Source organism: Cajanus cajan, chromosome 6 (genome assembly GCF_000230855.2).
Source record: "Cajanus cajan strain Asha chromosome 6, NIPB_CcT2T_4, whole genome shotgun sequence".
Taxonomy (NCBI): Eukaryota; Viridiplantae; Streptophyta; class Magnoliopsida; order Fabales; family Fabaceae; genus Cajanus; species Cajanus cajan.
This window is the reverse complement of record NC_138522.1, coordinates 24,246,413-24,268,741: the sequence shown is the minus strand read 5'-3', so window position 1 is coordinate 24,268,741 and position 22,329 is coordinate 24,246,413. Positions and strand designations below refer to the sequence as shown.

The following is a 22,329-nucleotide window of genomic DNA, read 5'->3' as shown; positions in this document are numbered from 1 at the left end:
AACTGGTTTGATGTCGGGCGCCATGAAGAGCCATCGGATGTCAGAGCAATGTGTGAGTGTACGATGGGATGGTCCATGTTGAGCATGGGAGCTCCAAGGGCTTCCTGGTGCAAATTTGTTGGGTGTGAGTGCAATCACATTGAGCAAGAGACCTCCACAGAGCAACGTGTGCTCTTTGTATGACATGCACCAAGCATAGGGGACCCTTCACTGAGGGTCACCCTGCATGTGAACAAGTACTAATGTTATAAAATGTGACGGTGTTCTTGGAGATATCTAACTAGGGGAATGAATTATATAATAGGATGACGATTAAGTGATGAATTATATAAGTAGTTTAAGGATAAATCTTGATTATTTGTGCTTATCTCTTGAGGTTGGTAAACAATGATGTATAATGTGTACACATGTGTGGACCATGTGATGGTCGTGTGACGTGAAGTCTAAGCTAAGGCTTAGCTAGGATAAAGTATAAGCATGATTTCTTAGCAATGATGTGAATGAGATATGTGATGTGAACTTGTAATGATGATATACCATGATATACACAATTGCTATGGTCACGAACTTTACTTGTCTACATGCATTGTGAGCAAGGTTGTCAATCTCGAGAGTTTACGTAATCTCGTGGAGGCTCCGTAAACTCGTATCGTAAACTCGTCTCGTAAACTCGTAAGAGATTACTCAATAATAAATAAATAAATAAATAAATAAAAATAACATAATAATTGAATATTTTAACTCCCAAATAGCAAATTACATTAATAATAAATGTTCTTAACACAAATTTAAGATCAAAAGTTCACACAAATGACAAAACACAAGTTCTTAAAAATAGACAAATAAAAAACTAAGACATCACATGAGTAACGGAGGTGAGGAGCAGTGGTGCGGCGCGGAGGAGGTGTTGAGCTCGCGGTGGCGAGGCGCGCGAAGGAACGGAGGTGAGGAGCGGTGGTGTCGCGCGGAGGAGGTGGTGTCGCGCGGAGGAGGTGTTGCGCGCGGAGGTGGTGCGCGCGGAGGAGGTGTGTCGCACGCAGAGGAGGTGTGTCGCGCGTGGAGGTGTGTCGCGTGCGGAGGTGTGTCGCGCAGAGGAGGTGTCGCGCGCGGAGGTGGTGTCGCGCAGAGGAGGTGGTTGAGGCGCGAAGGTGAGGAACGGAGGTCAGGAGCTGAGGTGAGGCGTGGAGAAGAGAAAAGAGTCGTGGAAGAGGCGCTGCGGAGGTTAGAGGAGAAAAGGAGACAAAGTGCCCTAACCCACAACACAAAAAGTGCGTTTTGTGTAAGTGAAAAAAAAAATGGTGAACTCTTAATATCGGAGGTAGTCTCGCGAGTTTACACGAGTTTACCCGAGTTTACCGAGATTGCTCCGAGTTCACTAAAAAACGAGTTTACCTCCGAGTTGTACAGGTAAGCTCTTGTAAACTCGTAAACTCTTACGAGTTTACGAGTTGTCACTAGAGATTGACAACCATGATTGTGAGCATAATGTTTTTATGTGAAAGGTACAATACGAAATACAATGCCAGAGAAGGTCCCCCTTGTGTAAGCTTGGAGATTCATGACCTTGGAAATAGTCAAGTTTGGGAGTCCAGTTCTGTCCGTTTGCATGCATGGGGTGTAACTTGTGTGACACCATTGTCCTGACACTATTGTATCTCCTCCTAGCATAGAGTGTTGTGATGACTTGACCCGACATATTTTCTTAGGCTACTCCATGTGTGACTTCGAGCAGGGACTTGAAAAAAAGTATCAAATACTATATTTGAATGAATATTTTTTGATAATTTCTCAATATACAAGGTTCCTATTTATACACCTATGATAATTAATTCTACGCTAGAATCATGGGTGTCAATCATACCCAATTATGCTTAATTAAAGGGAAAATTAGAAACATATCTAACAAATAAAAATATAATATTTTACAACGCTCACCCTCAAGCTGGTGAATGGATATCTATCATTCCCAGCTTGTCAATAAGATCTTGAAATTACTTTGTAGGTAGTCCCTTAGTAAGAACATCTACCAGCTGACTTCTCAACAGAACATATGTTATTTCTCTATGTCTGCTCTCTAACTTCTCCTTAAGGAAATTCCGATCCACCTCTGTGTTTCGTTCTATCATGTTGGACTAGATTATAAGCAATGCTTATAACAGATTTATTGTCACAAAACAATTTTATAGGAGTTTTGTATTGTATTTTGAGATCATTAAGTACTTTCTTCATCCACAACAACTCACATATCCCATGGGCCATAGATTGGTATTTAGCTTCAACACTTGAACTTGTCACTACATATTGTTTTTTGCTCCTCCATGTCACCAAGTTTCCTCCTAAGAACATACAATATCATGACGTGGATCTCTTATCAACAATTGATCCAGCATAATCTGCATCTATGTATGCTTCTAGTAATAGTTCACCCTCCTTTTTAAATAGCAATCCTCTTCCTAGGCTACCTTTCAAATATTGAAGAATTCTATCGACAGCTTGTAGGTGTCTCTTTCGAGGATCATGCATGAATTGGCTGACAATGCTAGCAGCATAGGCTATGTCAAGTTGGGTACGAGATAGATAAATAAGTTTCCCAACAAGTCTCTAATATTGGGCTTTATCAATTGACAAGCTCACTTCTTTGCTTCCAATTCGGTGATTTTGTTCAATAGAGGTTCCAACAACTTTGCATCCCAACTTGCCAGTTTCTTTGAGGAGGTCAAGGACATATTTCCTTTAAGATATGAAGATGCCTAATTTTGAATAAGCAACCTAAATTCCTAGGAAATATTTCAATCTTCTGAGATCTTTTAACTCAAATTGAGCTGTCAATTTCTCCCTTGACATCTATTTTTCATCATCATCATTCCCTATAATAATCATATCATCTACATATACCAACAGTAGTGTCAGTTTACCATCTTGTGAATGTTTTAAGAAAAGTATGACCACCATGACTTTGTATATACCCCATGGATACCATGGCCTGGGAGAACCTTCCAAACCAAGCACAAGGGGATTGCTTGAGTCCATAGTAGTCAATAGCGGCCGGAGCGGCCGCTATCGCGGCGCTCCGGAGCGGAGCGGCCTCACCCCGCAATGTGGCTGCTGTCGCGTGGCGGATTTCTGTAGCGGCTGGAGCGGCCGCGTCGGAGGCGTAGCGGAGCGGCCCAAATCGCGGATTCGCGGGCGCGATTTCAGACTTACCCTTCATTAAGGGTAAGTCAGTCTTTTCAATGGGCTTTTTTTGCCCTAATCATCCCTTCCCTCTCGCGATTTCAGACTCATCCAAAACAAACACCTCGGCTCGTCTCTCCCTCTCTGTTTCTTCTTCTCTGGCGATCGCGTGCAGCTCCGACGAACTCCGGCTCCGACGCACCTCCATCGGCGACGCGCCTCCAGCTCCGACGCACCTCCGACTCCGACGAGACTCCAGGTCCGACGCAGCTCCGACGTGGCCGCAAGCTCCGACGCGCGTTTGTCTTCTATTCTTCTTCCTCCGACTCGCGTTTGTCTTCTTCTATTCCCCTATTCTCCTTGGTTCTGTCTTTTATGCAACATGCAACATATTTTTTTTTAATTATTTATTAAATTATTTCAACTGATTTTTTTTTTTACTTTTTGATTAAATTTAATTGAACAAATTTTATTTTTAAATTCTGATTAAATTTAATTCAACAAATTTTATTTTTAAATTCTGATTAAATTTAATTCAGCAAATTTAATTTTTAATTTCTAATTAAATTTAATTCAGAAAAATTTATTTTTAATTTCTGATTAAATTTAATTCAGTTAATTTTATTTTTAATTTCTGATTAAATTTAATTCAAAAAATTTTATTTTTAATTTCTGATTAAATTTAATTCAGCTAATTTTATTTTTAATTTCTGATTAAATTTAATTCAACAAATTTTGTTTTTAATTTCTGATTAAATTTAATTTAGCAAATTTTATTTTTAATTTCTGATTATAATGTTTAATTTTTTACTTACTTAGAGCTTTAACACTTTGTTTTGGAGACATTTTATATTATGTATTGTTTGAGTACTATGAACTTTTAATTATTAAAAATGTTTAATGCATGAATTTAGAGTTATTTTTTTGTTTTTTTAGCTTTTATATATATATTATTAATTATTTAATATATATAAATTAATATTTAAATAGCGGTTATCCCGCTCCGCGTCATCCCGCTATCCCAGTTTTAGGGTCGGCCGCTCCGCGCCGCTATCCGGGATTGACTACTATGCTTGAGTCCATACAATGCCTTTCTCAATCTACATACACTGTCTCCATTGGAATCATATCCAAGTGGTATCTCCATGTATACTTCCTCTTCCAATTCTCCATGTAAAAAGGCATTCTTTACATCAAATTGAGGTAACTCCCATCCAAAGTGAGCTGCTAAAGAAAGAATAACTTTGACCGTGTTCATCTTCGCCACCAGAGCGAAAGTCTCCTCATAATCAACTCCATCTGTCTGAGTATATCCTTTTGCAATAAGCCTTGTCTTGTATCTTTCAATAGTGTTGTCATATTTATATTTTACAGTATAAACCCACTTGCATCCTACTGCCTTTTTATTTTTTTGGCCTATCAACAATCTGTCAAGTCTCATTTTTCTCTAGAGCATCCATTTCTTCATTCATGGCTTGAACCCAATTCTCATCTTTTAACGCTTCATGTACTGATGTGGGAATCTAGATAGAGTCAATAGCTACAAGAAAACTCGAGTACTACATGGAGAGGTGTTTAGAAGAGACAAAGTGGGAGATAGGGTACTTGGCACATGACCTTTTTTCTTTTCTCAAGGCAATGGGTAAATCATTAGAATTTCTTATACTTACCACCAGTTTGGACGATTGAACTTGCTGCAAGACTAGGTCGAGTTTCCTTCGTCTTTGGTAAACCAATATTGGCTTCTCAACTTTCTCAACTTGAGCGTTATCTGGTATCTCAACAACATTGTTTGGTGTAGGTGTCAAATCCTACACAGATAAGGAGATAAAAGGACAACTAAGTTCAAACGACTCAAGATTCTCAAACTCAAGCTTAGACTCGGCTTCTAATACATTCTCCCCCTAAAGTTGAGGACTAGAATAAAAAAGTCCCCACTCATCAGAATGAATAAGATCAAATGGCTCAACACTTTTATTATTACTAGGAAAGGTTGGTCGATGATGCTTTGCAAATTGACAAATATCACATTGAAAAGCCTTAACAAACTCTTTTAAAAATAAAGAGGGAAACATAGCCCTAATAATATTAAATGGGGGGTGACCTAGACGCTTGTGTTGAAGCCAAATTTGAGATGTAGAATCTGAGCTTGCTTGAAGGCAAGATTGTGGCACCATTTGTGCTTCTTGCTCCTTTATGCCCATTTGTTGTATATAGTATAACCCTCCCTGTTCCTTAGTAGTTCCAATCCTCTGCCCTCTAGTAAGATCCTGAAAGACACAATGGGAAGGGAAAAAGGTTACCTTACATTTTAAATCATGGGTAAGTTTTTTAATATAAACTAGGTTATTAGATAGTTGAGGAACATGTAACACATTACGAAGAGACAAATGAGAATTTAGGAAAATGGTACCACTCCCAACAACAAGGGTACGGGACCCATTGGCAACAATAATATGTTGGATAATGTATGGACTGGAGTAGGTGAGGAAACAAAAGGAGTGGGGTCATATGATCAATCGCACCCGAGTCAATTATCTAGAGATCCTTAGGCATAGTACTAGAAACGTTAAAAGAAAGAATATTAAAATTCTTACCAGTCATTGCAAGAGAGCAATTACTAGAGCGTTTACTAAAAGATTCCATGAGATTTCTTAGGTTCTCTACCTCAGCTTTTAGTGTCGGTATCTCCTCCTCAATGGGTTGAGTTAAGCGTTCTTTACCTACATTTTCTCCGTCATATACTGCTTGGTTAGCCTGTCGTTGTCCTAGGCCTTTAAATCCGCCTATGCGATTAAGCACCTTCTCCTTCCCATGAAGTTTGAAACAAGTGTCCTTTGCATGGTTGTCAATCTCTAGTGATAACTCGTAAACTCGTACGAGTTTTTACGAGTTTACGAGATTAGGACAGCTTACCTGTATAACTCGGGAGTAAAAACTCATTTCTGAGTAATCTCGAAGTAATCTCGGTGATCTCGTGTAATATCGCGAGATCAGTCCCAAGTTTAACAGATCATATTTTTTTTTGTTCTCCACAAAACGTTTGGTTTGGGTTAGGGCTGAAATGAGACTTTCATTTCACTCTCCCCTATTAGCAAAGATCTCCCCCGCGACTCCTTTGTCTTCTCCCCAATAAAGGCAAACTGTCGTGCAACCCGTGCGTTCTCCTCCAGTGAAGGCGCAAACAACTTCGCCTCCGTCGTTCTCCTCCACAAACAACCACTCTCCTCCAGTGAAGGCGAACCACTTCGCCTCTGTCGTTCTCCTCCGTGAAGGACCACTCTCCCCCGATAAAGGCAAACTGTCGTGCAACCCGTGCATTCTCCTCCGATGAAGGCGCAAACCACTTCGCCTCCGCCGTTCTCCTCCACAAACAACCACTCTCCTCTAGTTAAGGCGAACCACTTCGCCTCCGTCGTTCTCCTCCGTGAACGACCACTCTCCTCCGCGTGAATCATCTTCTGCTTTGTGCACGAGCCACCATTCTCCTCTGCGAGCCTGTTTTCTCCTCCGTGAGTCACGTGGCTTTGCGAGTCTGCTTCTCCTCGACTCTGCCTGATGTCTTAGTTTTTTATTTGTCTATTTTTAAGAACTTGTATTTTGTCATTTGAGTGAACTTTTGTTAAGAACTTTAGCATTTTATTATTAATGTAATTTTCTATTTTACTCTTTAATATGGAGTTAAAATGTTCAATTATTATGTTATTTTTAATTATTTTTATAATTTTTTTTATTGAGTAATCTCTTACGAATTTATGATACGAGTTTACAATACAAGTTTATGGAGCCTCTATGAGATTATGTAAACTCTTAAGATTGACAACCTTGGTCCTTTGTATGGCCATTCCTTTTGCAATAAGAGCACCAACAATCCTCCCTTTTGGTGGGCAATTTTTCAATCTGAGGAATCTTGCTTGATGCAAAGGCGAAGCTTTCAGAAAGTTTTTCATTCATCATAACCATCCTTCGATTCTCCTCACCTCAAACAATGAAGAATGCCTCAAAGAGGGAGGGGAGTTTTTCCTTCTCAAGAATTTGAGCCCAAATGATCATATTCAGGATTGAGTCCGGACAAAAATTTGAAAATTTGAGACCTCTAAGTAGCCTGTGAAAAAGCATTTGCATCATTACTGTTCTCCAATTTTAGGTTTTGATGTTGATCAAGTTCTATCCACAGGCCATTTAGGTGCTCATAGTAATTAGTTACGGAGAGAGAATCTTGTTTGGCACTAAAGATTCTACTCCCCAACTCATAACAGGTGGAAATATCATGCGTCATAAAGTATGTCTGATGAAGACTCTCCCATATCTCTTGAGTGGTAGAAAAGAACAAAAAATTTGGCTGATTTTTGGCATCATAGTACCCCACAACCATGTCATAATGAGGGAATCCTCATCATCCCTATCTCAAACTAGGGGTCCTGCACGGTGGGAGCAATCCCTTTAATAAGATTCAATCTCTTTCATCCTTTTAACTTTTGTCGAATATATTGTGCCCACACAATATAGTTCTTACCATTAAGTCGATTGTAGATGGTAATGTTGGAAAGTCATTAGAGGTTAATGGCACCAAAGGAATAGATTTGGGTTGTGGGGTGCCCGTTGAAGCACCTGGTTCTGCCATCAGAACTTAGTACAACAACACAAAACTCATGAGGTAGGTGCGGACGGAAGGGGCAACCGACAGATAAGAAATGCCGCTGGAGACGATGGCAAACATACCGAAGGAAGCGACAATGTGTAAGAGCATGTGGATTACCGACGGGGTTCGTGGTGGTCGGATCTATGTAGATTGGCTTCCAGTGAGTCTGGGGGTTGGTGCTTGTGGTCGAAATTGAGTTGGCAACGACGGTGGCTGCAAACACCAGTGACACATTACAAAGGAAAATAAAATAATGACCACAATTAAGGCGGTTAAGATAAAACGCGGAAGCAGAGCCCCTAAGATCGGGAGCTCTAATTCCAACTTGAAAATATCAAATACTATATTTGAATGAATACTTTTTGATAATTTCTCAATATACAAGGTTCCTATTTATACACCTATGATAATTAATTTTATGCTAGAATCATGGGTGTCAATCATACATGATTATGCTAATTAAAGGAAAAATCAAGAACAAATCTAACAAATATAAACAGAGTATTTTACAACACAAGGTTAAAGTATTTTACTAGCGCCACATGCATGTAGACAAGTAAAGTTCTTGTCCATAGCAATTGTGTGAATCCTACATTTGTTAATATTATGAGTTATGTTAAGTTATATCTATTGTAAATATTGTTTAGTGATATGTGTTATGCTGATGTGGTGTGGCTATCTGACTATATCTCGCACCAATAGCCAAAGTGAGATGTTTCTCACTCCCCTTTCTTCTTTTATTGTGTTATTGTGTATGTTTTGCTAGCGAGGATCATCTTGATGATGATGTTAGAGATGGGCTTAGGCTTTATGCTTTGATGATGGGCTGAGCTCTGTTAGGATATAACATCGGCGCTTTATTTTAGGATTTCATGTTTTCTTTTGTCTTTATCAGGTTTAAGACTTACATTAGTTTCTTGATTTCTAATGACGTTGTTAGGTACTTGTTAGTATTTCCAATAGTTATGATTTATGTTTTACAAAAGTGATTTCCTCTATCCTAGAGGTTTTGCGAACTATTTTATATTTATCAAAGTTATTTCCAAACTCCTTTATTATCTCTTCCATGGTTTATGAGTATGTTAGTATGCGAGGTAGAGGGTGTACAAGCAATGCCCAACCCAAGTGGTTGCTGAGGCAGAAACCTCCGCACACTCCTCCATGCACCTCCTCTTCATGCAGCCAAGTTAGCAGGCACTCTGATGACCAGAACAACACTGTGTCTTCTCCAGGGTGTTTGTCAGCCCTTCTAGTCTGCCTTGTATTCCCACCTCTGTTTGGATAGGGGGATTGAATAGCTTCCTTTTTGGGTTTTCTTTTCTTCTCTCCTCATTGCAGAATGGTCTGGACCAATTTCTTATTTATCTAGAACTCCAACAACTTCAGAGAAACTAAATGGCAAAAATTATCTCTCCTGGTCAGCCTCAGTTGAACTTTAGATTCTTGGCCAAGGTAACCATGATCATCTTGAAAAAGACAGCAGCAAAGTGTCTTCAGATAATATTGAACAATGGAAAAGATATTGCAGATTTCTTTATTAGAGGAAACAAGGATTTGATTTATTTTGTTGTAAAAATAATAAGATCCCCAATACAATTTGTTTTTTATTTTTTTTCTTTTTATTATTCCTTGAATCAAGGAATATAGTTTTATGTAATAATATTACTTCTACAAACACTATTAAACCAAGTGAATGACTGAATTTTCCAATAATCGTCTTATTTTCCTCTTCAAATGAATTTGGAAATATTCTTCTGGGGACAATGCCATGTTTAAATTCAAGAAATGGGTATTATAAGCATCAAATTTCATTCAATCATCAGTTGAACTGCCTTTCAATTCGTTAGCTAAAAATAAATCTTTTTAAGATCACAAAAATTAATTAAAAAAAGGAACATAGGCTACATGATTATTCTTCTACCAAATACACTGAACGGCTATATCTTAAACTGCATTTATTTATAATTAGAAATATATTTACGATAGGCATAGGCACATATCACTATATAGAGTAATGAAGCACTTCTTGTTTATTTTTCCTTTGTGCACCATAAACAGCTATGCATATAACATTAAATAGAAGTAAATGTATGGTTACATTACCACTGCAGCGGCAGCAGGATTCCCTCGATATAGAACTCCAACAGAAACAGCAAAGCTGGGATAACCATGTGCAAAGTTAGTTGTTCCATCTGCAAAAATATCCTAGATTTGTAACTAAACTATCCAATAATATACAGAATACGAAACGGATGAGACACAAACACACAGAGAAAATCATACAAAGAGTAAAAAATATATTCAAGACTTGAATATATTTTTGTCCTAACAAAATGACACATTTTGGTTTTAATCCCTATAAAAAATTTTCATTTTTAGTCTCTAAAAACTACAAAAACCATGCATATTTAATCTCTAGGAAGGAACTAAAACCACATTGATTTTGTTAAATGTAGGAACTTGAAACAAATAAAATCTTTATAAGAACTAAAACCAAAAAACATCATATTTTGTTGGATGAGAAGCATACTGAAGCCTATATTGAAATACACATCCTTCATAGACTATATGCCACATGTAATGATTTCCAAATACACCACAGTCCAAATTAAAGATATGGTTTTGATTGGGGCCTTACCAAAAAGAAATTTCTCATGAACACAAATAAGGAACTAGGAATGGATCTTTAATTTTATTTAATAAAAAAGAATATACCTCTAGCAAAAAAAAAACGAGAAAGGAAATCAAGAGAAGAATTACCAATTTAAATAAGGCCCATACTTCAATTGAAAGGTGAAACATAGTTTAAAGAAGATAAATCAATGTCTTTCTTTAAATGAAGCTACACAATTTGAACAAAGTCCGCCATAAAATTGAAAAAATAGATTTGAATGCCTGGTTCTAATTTCTGAGATCTAATTAAACTAGTATGCTTTAAATTACAGTCGTTCCTTGAAAAATTGGTGTAAAAGGAAGCATCAACAGAAATCCCAAACCTAAAGGATCAATGCACCAAAGATAATCAGATGTTGCATCTCCTATAACTCCTCCTTCTTCCCCAAGAACAAGATGATCTTCAAAATTATTTTTCACCACTTCTAATATGGCAGCTTCACTCATTTTATCTGTCCTGCAAATTATTTACAAAAGTGAAAATAAGGTTAAGAAAATGAATCCTATTTGGTCATAGAAAGAGAAACAAACAAAACACGCTAACAAGTTATTGAGAGTTATTTTCTAACTTGAGATTATGAGCTTGAATAAAAAGCTTGAGAGTTATTGTTTAGTGGGTTGATGCAAATGATGGATCTTCCAGAGTGGAAGTGGGATAACATTACAATGAACTTTGTGAGTTTTCCTAGATCAGCTATGCTATCTAGGTGGTTGTTGATAAGTTGATTTGTGAGTTTTCCTAGATCAGCTATGCTATCTAGGTGGTTGTTGATAAGTTGATGAAGTGTGTTCACTTTCTCCCAATCAACATCAGGTTTTCCTTGGAGAAGTTGACCTAGTTGTATATTCGAGAGAGAGTGTGGCTATGCAGTATATCTTCTAACATTATCTCAAATAGAGATCCAAGGTTTACCTCTAAGTTCTGGTAAAGTTCCACTAGACCTAGACATTCAGTGGTGTTAGATGTTGTGCGTGTAAGAAAGAATTTGAATTATGAGATGAAGCCTGCAAGGGTGGTGAATTAGAAGGTGAAAAAGCTAAAGGGCAAGTCCATCAGTTTGTCAAGGTGGTGTGGTATGACATCAAGGGTGAGGCCACGTGGAAGTTAAAGGAAAGGATAAGAAATCAATACCTAGACCTCTTCCTATGTAAGTGAATTTTCGGAAATGAAAATTTTTGTAGTTGAGCAGAAGTGTAACACCATGTTTTTATTTAATTTATATGAAATTAAGTGTGATGTTTGTTATTGTTTTAAGTTGTTTTGTATTCTTCTTTTCTGTGATGCCTGTGTTGGGGCAAGGAGGGCTCATGTAAATAGGAAACCTCATAAGTTTCATATTTCAAGATTCTAGAGAGAAGTTAGAGAGAATAACTTTGAGACTTCATGTTCCTGTCTGAGCTTTTGATTGTCCAATGCTGTGGATATTCCCTAAAGCTAGAGATTGGAGCATCTTGAAGCCAAAGAAAGATTTTGGAACTGAAATCTTGAGAATCAAAGTCGCAGAAGCTCTTTTATGAGTTGTAGAGGGAGTTTCTCTTCTACTTTGATTCTTCTCAATAGGAAGCTCAATTGAGGTAACAAAAGCTTGATTATAGCTTACATAGATTGTATATGCATAGTTGTTGTAGTTTTGAGTTGGATTTTTGGTGAATTTGAGAATGGAGGAATTGCATGTTCTTTTGTTTTTTAAGTTTTTGGGAGATGAAGTTGAGATGATGATCTTAAGCCCAAGTTTTGTGGCATGTGTTGTTCTTGAGTGGATTTGTGAGTCAGATGATGTGTTGATATGTTTTGATGCATTGCATGGGAGGCTTGAGTCTTAAAGTGGGCTAGGAAAAAAAAAACACCATGCAGGTGTTACATATTCTCACTCAGCGAGATGATTCTCATTGAGTGGGCTTTGAGGGATGAAGGCCAAAAATCCCAAAATAGGGAGTTTTCGCTCAAGGAGCCTAGTCTTGCCTAGCGATCTAGGTTCAAAGTTGGAGCTCCACCCGATGAGCCATAGCTCGCATAGCGAGAGTAGCCACAATGAGCTTTGGCCGATAATGATATTGGACCTTCCAAGTTTAAGTTGATGATACCTAACGGTTGATTTGAATAGACCACTCATTTAGGAGATCTCCGTTGTTGGTCATGCGTGACAATGCATGGTGCAAGTAGGCATGGTGTTGTGATGTATGCATGTTGTAGCAAATAGTGTTGTATGATACGATTCTGCATGAATCTCAGTTGTGAGATTGTTGTTGATGTTGTGAGAATTGAAGCTCATTGATGTTATTTGTGAGGTATGCTAGTTTTGCAAACAGTGTTGTGTTGTACTGGGGTTGTGTATGGATCCGATTAACAATTCAAAAAATAAATCTTCATGTTCATGATACGAATCTCAATTAGATAGCATTGATCGAGATAATAAAGAATAAATGATAAAGATCCAACTTGCCAAGGAAAATATCCTTTGTGAGACATTGGGCTGAATAATTACTTAAGTCCATTTTCTTAATTTTAATGTAATTTTCATATTTTATTTTAATTAAATAAGTTCAAATGACTTTTCATATAACCTAGGTCAATTTTAAATGATTTTAAAATTCCTAGTGAAAAATAAATGCTAGTGGGGATTTATGTCCTGGTGGAGACCTAGTGGAAAGTTACTACTTGTAAGTGAAAGGTTGCTTATCTTAGTTGATGAATAGGAGCCTCTTGTAAGCATCCAAGGCAAACTTGAAGATTAATCAAATTGTGAGTTTTTCATTGTGAGTTTTTTCCTTTGTTCTTGGATAAAAACTTTATAGTGTAAGTTATACCGACAAGTCACAATTAGAGTCACACTTCTTTTTGATAACTTTGGTTCTACCGGCGGATCGTAGTTAGGATCATGTTCCTCTTTGTTCCTTTACCTATTTTCAAGACAATGTTATCTTTAAAAATTGTATAAAAAAGAGACTTCCAATAATAATATCTGAGTATTATAATGTGTTACAATGATATGGTAAGTTCTTAAAACCTAGAACATTTACCTTTATGTTGTAAATAAGAGTATTTTAAGGGATCTCAAAGATTACGTTTTAAAGTTGTATTTTACCTTATTTCCTTATTTTTACAATTTCCTTATTTAGGAACAATTGTTTCCCCATAATAGGGAGATGAGAGAACGTAATTTGTGTGACACAAATTAATAAAGTCAATCCCTTTTTCAACTTGGTATCAGAGCTCCCAAGCTCCCAATATTGGGAGCTATGTTTCTGCTGCCTTGCCCAAACAACTTTGTTGCAATCCTTCCTACAGCCGCCATTGAGGCTGGTGGTGGGCTAGGAAGGAGCGCCCACGCCATCAATCACAATGCTAGAGTTTCAGAGTAGAACCAGGTCCCACAGTCCCTTTTTTCCTATTTATAGTAATAATAATTCTAACTAATTAGGAAGAAAAATCATCATATAAGGAAATATTCTAACCAGTCTTAAAGAGATAATGGGAAAAAGGGAAACTAGTCCTAAAGGATAATCTAAGATATGATTAGTTTTTATTTTTATATATATATTTTAATAGTTACCAAACATAGCTAGAGTTCAAAGATTAATATTTAATAAATATCAAGGGCATAATATCTGAAGCATATAACAGAGCTTGAACAGAAAAACACTGGGCAACTCAAAGATTGCCCAAATTATTTGTATCATTCAACTATATGAGAACAAGAAGGAAGATAATAAGGAGAGAGCACATTGTTTAAAAATTGATTTGAAAATCAAATAAGATAAACAGCAATTAGAGTTGCAAGGAAACCTTACTCAGTCACCAAGTCAGTTAATCCTTTATATGTAATATTCCGAGGCTTATTAACAGCTTCCATCACAACCTGTAAATAACGGAGGTGTAATGTGGGTAAATTAGGAGTGCTCAGATTTAATTATTCTGAATAAATTAGGGAGATAAATTAGGAATGTTAAAGATTTTATTAGTATAAATAAATCAGGAATATAAAATCCTAAAATTAGGGAAAGGATTATTCAAATCCTGAATTATGGGATTAACCATCCTTTTTATCTCTTTCCCTTTTTAAGGGATTCTATTTCCCTTTGTTTAAGGGATCTGTCTCCCTTTGTTTTTCTTAATTTAAGTTGTTCTACTCTACTGTTATTATTAGAATAAATAAAGAAAATATTTCTACAATATCCATATGATGATAGTGGCGTGCCAATTCCTAATTTAACCATAAAACCAAATTTAAAAATTCTGCAATTAGCGATATACAGCGAAAGTTATAACTGAAACACTTCAAATGTGTAGGGGCGGGGTTAGACTAAGCTACCTGATAACTTAGTATTACCTCTACAAAAATGATATGCCCATAATGCAACTCTATAAAAAAGGAGGAAAAGAAAGGGCATGGGAAGTGAGGAAGAGTCTGACGGGCTTGTTAGGCCTAGCCCGATGGTAAATGATGGAACAAGGGAACAATTGGCATCAGTTGAGGAAGGGAAAGAAAGTATGAGAGAGAATAACAAAATGGAAACCTGGCAGGCTAAGATTGGAAGGGAAGATGCATGAATCATGGACAAGGAGGAGAGAGAGAAGGGGAATATGGAGGGGAGAACCGAAGAAGAGAGGGGTTGTTGAGTGGGTCTTCTTCAGGAAAGGTTTTCTTTAGTTTCTGGTTTACCACCATCACGTTGTAAGGAGCAGTGCTCCATATCATCCCCAACCATTTGTTGTTTTTCGTCACTGTCCTATGCCTCTTTTATTTTCCTCATTATGCAGTGATTAACGGGGAGACTCACTGTTATCCGAGTAAAAGAAAAAACATTTTATTTAGTTATGTATCTTTTCATTTTTCTGAGTCCTATCAAAAGATAACTTAAATACCTCAATGTGTACTTCTCCATGAGTCTCTACTAATGTATCTGCTAGATACATTATCTACAAAATTCTAGATACAGTACCTAGTTTATTACCTTCGGAGGAGTGAAGTAGCCATCGCATACCAATATTAACAAGTTTACTAATTATTTGAAGTTAGCTATTCCAAGTTCATAGCAATGAAAATGCATCTCAAATCATTCAGCATTTTCTACTGTGCGCTTACTTTCTCATGTTGTGTTCAATTCAAACTCATGGTCCTGTCACCATACATGCATAGATTTATGGAAACATGTCAAACATGTGCGAAATTCTGTCAGAAAATCCACCATGTAAATGGCTGGCACGTTCCAATTAGTCATAGTCCAGTGTCTATGGTTATTCAATGACAAGCTGCCAGTTTCAAATATATGAAGAAGAAAAAAATGACAGTCCAAATTTAAGAGTTGTCAAGACTCAAGGGCAAAAGTTTAAACATGAAGTACAAGTCCAGCAGCCACATTAGGGACTATTACATGTTTGAAACAGCTTTTACATCCTTGTCTTATACCAATATTTACATTGAAGGAAGTTAGTTGGGTATGCTACTTTACATTCCACCTAGAGGTAAACATGGAAACCCAAAATGGTTGGGCATTGTTATTATTTCAAAAGAAAAAAGAGATTGGCAGATTAATCTACCGCCTCCCTCTCCTAGAGCACCAGCTCTGATTACAATTCAATAAAAATTCACCAAAACTGTCTCTCTCTATCTCAATCTACTCTATATTTATTATCTTCTCCATCAACTAACTACCTAAAATTGATAAAAACAGATAAATCCTAAAGATAAGCTATGATAACAAAATTCAAATAACATACTCCTAAACTAAATCCTAAAGATAAGTTATGATAACAAAATTCAAATAACATAATCCTAAACTATATCCTACGGATAAACTGAGTAGGGTTCTATCATAAACATATTTCAGAAACTCCCCCTACCAGATACAACTTTACAAGCCTCTCAAAACATGCTCCCTAATAAAAAATATTTACATAAGAAGCTTAAGTAATTAAGAAACTGGACCCTTATAACCTGAATCACCCTAACTTATCTGCCTCCTTCCTTTTTCTTATTCAAATGCAGTAACATTTTTCATATAAATCTGAATTCATTATGGAAGAGCGTTATGTGGAAATAGAAGGAGACCAAGTACAATTATATGATTAATGAGTTCGAGGCATCAAACCTTATGTGTTTTGAGTATAAATCATGTGACAAGTCCCCATATCAAAACAGTAGAAAAAAATTGTACAAATCCAGAACTCTATTTTGAATAAAGGAAACATGAGTTTGCCTCAGAACCAATCAGAAGCATTAGGTTTCATCTACAGGAGCAAGAAAATAAACCTTTTCTCCACCAAAATGTATGTTCAGACATCAAATAACCAAATCTCTTGAAATAAATATGACAAATATGTAAACCAAGGCATGAAATCTACAACTTTCAGTTTAAAATCCAAATTTCCATTTAAAAGTACCAAGGAAATCTGAGACATGCTTAGGATTATAGCTCTTTAATTCAGGTCATAATAGTAAATACCATAACTCAATATAAGGTCAGAATCAAAATTTCTTCAAACTCAAATCAGAGTAAATCTGGCAAGGAAACTTGTAGCATTACTACCATACAAAACCAAGCAACCCGACCAGGGTTTTTTAACTGTAAAAGAAAAGAAACGGTATTAGATTTCCTACACAAATAGCAAGCTTAGTGACCCTTAGTTCCCTTCCTTACTTGAGAACCTCTTGCTCTTTTTCGCTCTCTGTTCCTCTCTTTCTGTCTGAGGCAAACAAGTGTGTTGTTAGCAATGGTTTCCGAGGAGCAACAAAATATTGCCTTGAGTTAGTTATGAAAAAGTTAATTATTAATGTCAGATTCAGAATGCATCTGCACACACGTGTTAGTGCACGACAAAATGCACAAAGCATGGAAGGCATGCCTGACAATGTATTCTGGGCTGGAGGAGGTGGGCTGTCAGTAGTTGCACTGGTTTGGGTTCTTCTACTGACATGTAGATGCTGCCAGATGATGGTTTTGCCAGAAAAGTCATAGCTGTTTGCATGGGAAAAGAACACCAAAAAACCACTGGTAAAGCATAGTGATGCAAAGGATCGATGAACCACTAATATCATATAGAATTAGAAGAGGGTTTAAGAGAAACTGTGATTAATCGGTCTATACAAGTATATACTTGCATATTATGTACAGTATTGGTTACAAGAGGAATCATCTCCTAAATTAAGGCTTATTAGCATTAATATATGAGTCGGCTATACTACTCATTATACATATGCTGAATTCTAATGCTTAACTCAAATGCTTGGAAAAGCTAAAGACAAAGTGCAAAACCTTTTCTAAGTCCATGTCACTTTCTAGTTTCTACCCTTCCCTTCTACTCACATTTTCACTTTCATCATCCACGGAGACTCTTCATTTTCTCCGCAAAGGCGACGTCATGTCTACGGCTTTCAACTTAACGAAAAGTTTCCGCACTTACCAATCTCGAAAACAAGATGGAATGTTCATCACGAAATTCGTACAAGTTAGAAACAACACAATATCAGCACAGCGGCAACTAGAAATCATCCAGAGCCAAAACATGCCTGTATGATTGTATAGAGTTTCGTCCAAGTCGCAAAGAAATATAACAGCACTTCGAAGTTCAAACTTAGAGTCCGAAAAGAAATATTAATGCTTAACTTCCTTTCCTTTCCTTTCCTCTTCATAATAGGAAGAAGGGTATTAAGGAAGTGAAATTGTAGCCTAACTCAATCTTATAAAATTAATTTGTAAGATGAGAATTATTCTTCACTTATATACATTAGTTTGACCATATTTCTGGTCAATGTGGATCTTCAACAAAGGGAAATAAATAGTAGCACTTCAAAGGTTGAACTTAGAGTCCAAAAAGAAATATTAATACTTAACTTCCGATCATCTTCATAATAGGAAGAAGGGTATTAAGAAAGTGAACTTGTGGCCAAATTCAACCTTACAAAATCAGTTTATAAGATGAGAATTATTCTTCACTTATATACATTATTATGTTCGTATCTGGTCAACATGGATCTTTAAACAAAGGGAAATAAATAATTTAAAAAAAAAAAAAAACAGAACTATAGTGAAATCATAAACTTAATGCATAAGTATAACCAAACCGCAGAAAATAACAAATGAGTTACATTAAAAATCGAATGCAGAAGGGAAAATGGTAAAACCTGAGCGCCAGTCTGTGCAGCAGTTTTAACCACTTCAATGAGGTGAGAGGGTGGAATGGGTCCCGTTGATGGCGCAGCCACCGTTGGAAACTTATCAGATAGCAAAGAGCTTGTAATAAGGGGCTGCGTCCTCGATTTGGAGCGAATCGGATGGAACCCATTTTGATGAAATTTGGTAGGGTAAGTGTGAGAAAACTGAAGTGGAGGGAATAACGAACGAGATGAAGTAGAAAAGAGAGGGGAAAGTTTTGCAGCTGCAGAGAACACAATTGACATGTTTAGTTGTCGATTAACAAAATGTTCGGTTGTTCTGTTTTTTTGACTCTACTACTTTCTGTCTGGAAAGGAACACCGTATGTGTCGAAAATCCTCCACTAATTTCTGTAAAACAATGGATAGTTGGACACACAAATGCAGGACAGAAAAAACAAAATCCAAATTCAACGAATCTTTTAATTTTGATGATTTGCTGATGTTCTATATGACACACAGTAGGTAGGTAGATAGAGGTTACGGACAGCCGTAAGATATATTAATTTTAAAAATAATGAATACGAGTGATAAATCATTATGAGTATTATATTTTATTAAAGGCACTTATACCTTCATAAACTTTTAAAGATAATCTAAAAAGATAATTGTAATTATTAGTAATCTAAAAATTAAAGTAATTTATTAAAAATATGCATAATTTTTATTGTAGTTATAATTTTAAGTAGTTGCAGTTATATTGAAAAGTAGAAAAAGAAAAAATAAAAACTGTGAAAAAAAAATAGCTTAAAAGATAGTTATAATAATGTGAATGCGAGACAATTTCTTTTATTATTATATAAATTACTTAAAAATAAATTTTAAATTTAAAAAAGTATTAATAAGAAATTAAAGAAAATATAAATATTAGCAATAATAGTAGTTGATTTTAGTTTTATCATTCTCAAACAAACTCTAATATGTGAAATTAAGAATTTATTGAGATCATTAATTTAATATAAAATAAAAATAATAGATCAAAATGAAAAACAGTTTTTTAATGTTAATTTTTTTCTTATTTATTGTCGTAACCCGAAAATTTTCGATCTCGCGACTAATGGTTTAGATATCCTTTTAAAAGTCTCATCAATTAAGAAATGTCCGGACACCAGACTAATACTTAATTAATGGTTTTGAAAAATGAGTTCATGGAGTCGCCACCAATGTTTTACTCAAAACATTAGAAAAAGAAAAGGTTTTTAAAAGTCCAATAATGGTCTTGATAACCAGAATTGGGTTCGGGGGTCGGTTACGTGTAGGGAAGGTATTAAGCACCCCTACAGCGCCCTAAATCGGTACCCTATGATGAAGTTAACGTAATAAGAAATAATAAATTAAATATTAGATCCCTTTTATTAATAATTATTTACATGCTTAAAAATTAAATTATACAATTAATCCTAAAATATCTACATGATTACTTTTATTATAAACAATATTTATTAAAGATAAGAAATAAAATAAAGAGAAGAAAATTGACTGAAATATCTCTTGAATGAGCTCTATTGAATCTTCAAAAAAGGTGCTTTGTGGCAACCCTTCACACTACAATGCCTCACAAAATCTCAAGAAATACAAAAGAGAGGGGAAGAGAGAAAAAGAGAGAAATTTCGAGCTATAGGAAGTCTGGACGAAATTTCGGAGTCCGGAGAAATGAGCCCCAGCCGTCTATTTATAGACTTCAGAAGGGGGGTCCAGAACGGCCCGTTCCAAAATCAGAACGGTCGTTCTGGATATGGCCATTGTGCCTTAATTTGGACCCTGGAACGGCCCGTTCTAAAATCGGAACAGCCCGTTCCGGGGAACCAGAACGGCCCGTTCTGATTTCAGAACGGCCCGTTCTGGGGCCAAATTAAGCCCACATGATTTGGTCTGGAACGGCCTTGGAACGGCCCGTTCCAGATTTAGGAACGGCCCGTTCCAGCCCCGTTCCAGTTAACCTTTTAACCCTTTTTGGATGAGCTTGGAACGGTCCGTTCCGATTTTGGAACGGTCCGTTCCAATTTTGGAACGGCCCGTTCCAATTTGGGTTTTTTTTGCCCCTTTAAATGACTTGGACGGCCCGTTCCAAATCTAGAACGGCCCGTTCTGGACCTTGGAACGGTCCATTCCGATTTTGGAATGGTCCGTTCCGGGCCAATAAAAAACTCAACTTGTGCTTTTGGGCCCTTTAAGGTCCTGTCTTCTTGTTGGCATGCTTCGGGAGCTCCTTCCCTTCATAACAGAGGTCCATGTCCTTGTTTGTATGCCCCCGGACGAAATTGGGTGTCTACAGCTGCCCCTCTTTACTTGTCCTTTGGAATAGTAATGTGTTGCTTTTCCAAAGGCAAGGAAAGACGTAGACATTTCGTTCGGGTCTTCTCTTCGTCACTTTGCGTGATGCTCCTACGTTGTTTCCCTTGTGATAATGTGTAGCTCCTTCCATTATGAGGTTAGGTAACCCTCTTCGATCTTGTACTAGTTTTGGGGATCTAGCAACCCTTTCACTAAGGTCAAGTAAGCCACTTTGTACTAGTTTTGGGGATCTAGTAACCCTTTCGCTAAGGTCAAGTAACCCACTTTGTACTAGTTTTGGGGATCTAGTAACCCTTTCGCTAAGGTCAGGTAACCCACTTTGTACTAGTTTTGGGGATCTAGCAACCCTTTCACTAAGGTCAGGTAACCCACTTTGTACTAGTTTTGGGGATCTAGCAACCCTTTCACTAAGGTCAGGTAACCCACTTTGTACTAGTTTTGGGGATCTACTAGTTTTGGGGATCTAGCAACCCTTTCACTAAGGTCAGGTAACCCAATTTGTACTTGTACTTGATGTCTTCTTGTTGGTGTTGTGAGATGAAAAACTGCCCCCAGGTTGATGGGCAGGAGATGTTTGATGTGCCCCTGTGTTGGTGGGCGGAGAAGTAGATGAATGACACGGATTCCGATGTTGCCCCCTGCCATGTGAGTATTGTGATACCTCTCCAGGTGTCTTTTTGTGGTAGGTTGGTAAGAGTTTGGTATTGTTTTTGTCAATGTGAGTATTGTAATGCCTCTCTAGGCGTCTGCTTATGGTAGATTTTTTCTGATTTTTATATTTGTTTAGCTTCGGCTTTTTTCATGTTTGAAACTTTCCTTTTTCTGCTATTTTTCTAAATGCTTCGGCTTTTTAACATGTACGAAGCTTGCCTTTTTCCGCTATTTTCTTAAATGCTTCGGCTTTTTCAACATGTACGAAGCTTGCCTTTTTCTCATGTTGTTGCTTTTGCTCTTTATTGTCATCATTGGTGGAGGGCTCCATTCCCATGATGTTATTTGCTCTATCTTTATTGGTGAGTATTATTTTGGAAGCCACTCCTGGCTTTGGTTAGGAAGTCATTCCTGGTCTTGGCATTCTCTTAGATCATCCTTCATTCGGTTGAGGAGTAAGGCGTGATGGCCTCTTCATGCTTATAGACTTGCTTGCTTGGTCGATTCCATTCAATTCCACTGTTGATATGTCTTTGCTTAGTGGACACAGAATCACTTGGGGTTGTTGTTTGTCACCGCTTCGACTCATGCTTGACTTTTGAGCTTTTACAAGTGCTTTGTCCTGATGACCCCTTCTGACCCATAACAAGTAGAATGCATGGATGCATGGATGCAATGAAAATGCAAGGCAAGAATGGTTTTTATTTTTATTTTTGTGTAACGCCCTTCCATATGCCC

General features: G+C 36.9%; 1 protein-coding gene across 2 annotated transcripts in view; it reads right to left on the bottom strand.

Annotated features, from left to right (window-relative positions):
• The window catches only part of IMPL1 (myo-inositol monophosphatase like 1), a 29,883-nt gene extending 10,787 nt beyond the window's left edge, over positions 1–19,096 (bottom strand). For both annotated transcript variants that reach the window (XR_002241112.3, XM_020379490.3), the window contains exons 1-4: positions 18,616–19,096; positions 14,282–14,349; positions 10,813–10,946; positions 9,920–10,008 (exon numbers count right to left, since the gene is read on the bottom strand). Coding sequence is in view for 1 of the 2 variants with exons in the window: in XM_020379490.3 (XP_020235079.1) it covers positions 9,920–10,008; positions 10,813–10,946; positions 14,282–14,349; positions 18,616–18,891 (567 nt within the window). In the remaining variant the exon portion in view is untranslated. The remainder of the gene's footprint in view (positions 1–9,919; positions 10,009–10,812; positions 10,947–14,281; positions 14,350–18,615) is intronic.
• Positions 19,097–22,329: the final 3,233 nt, after the last annotated feature.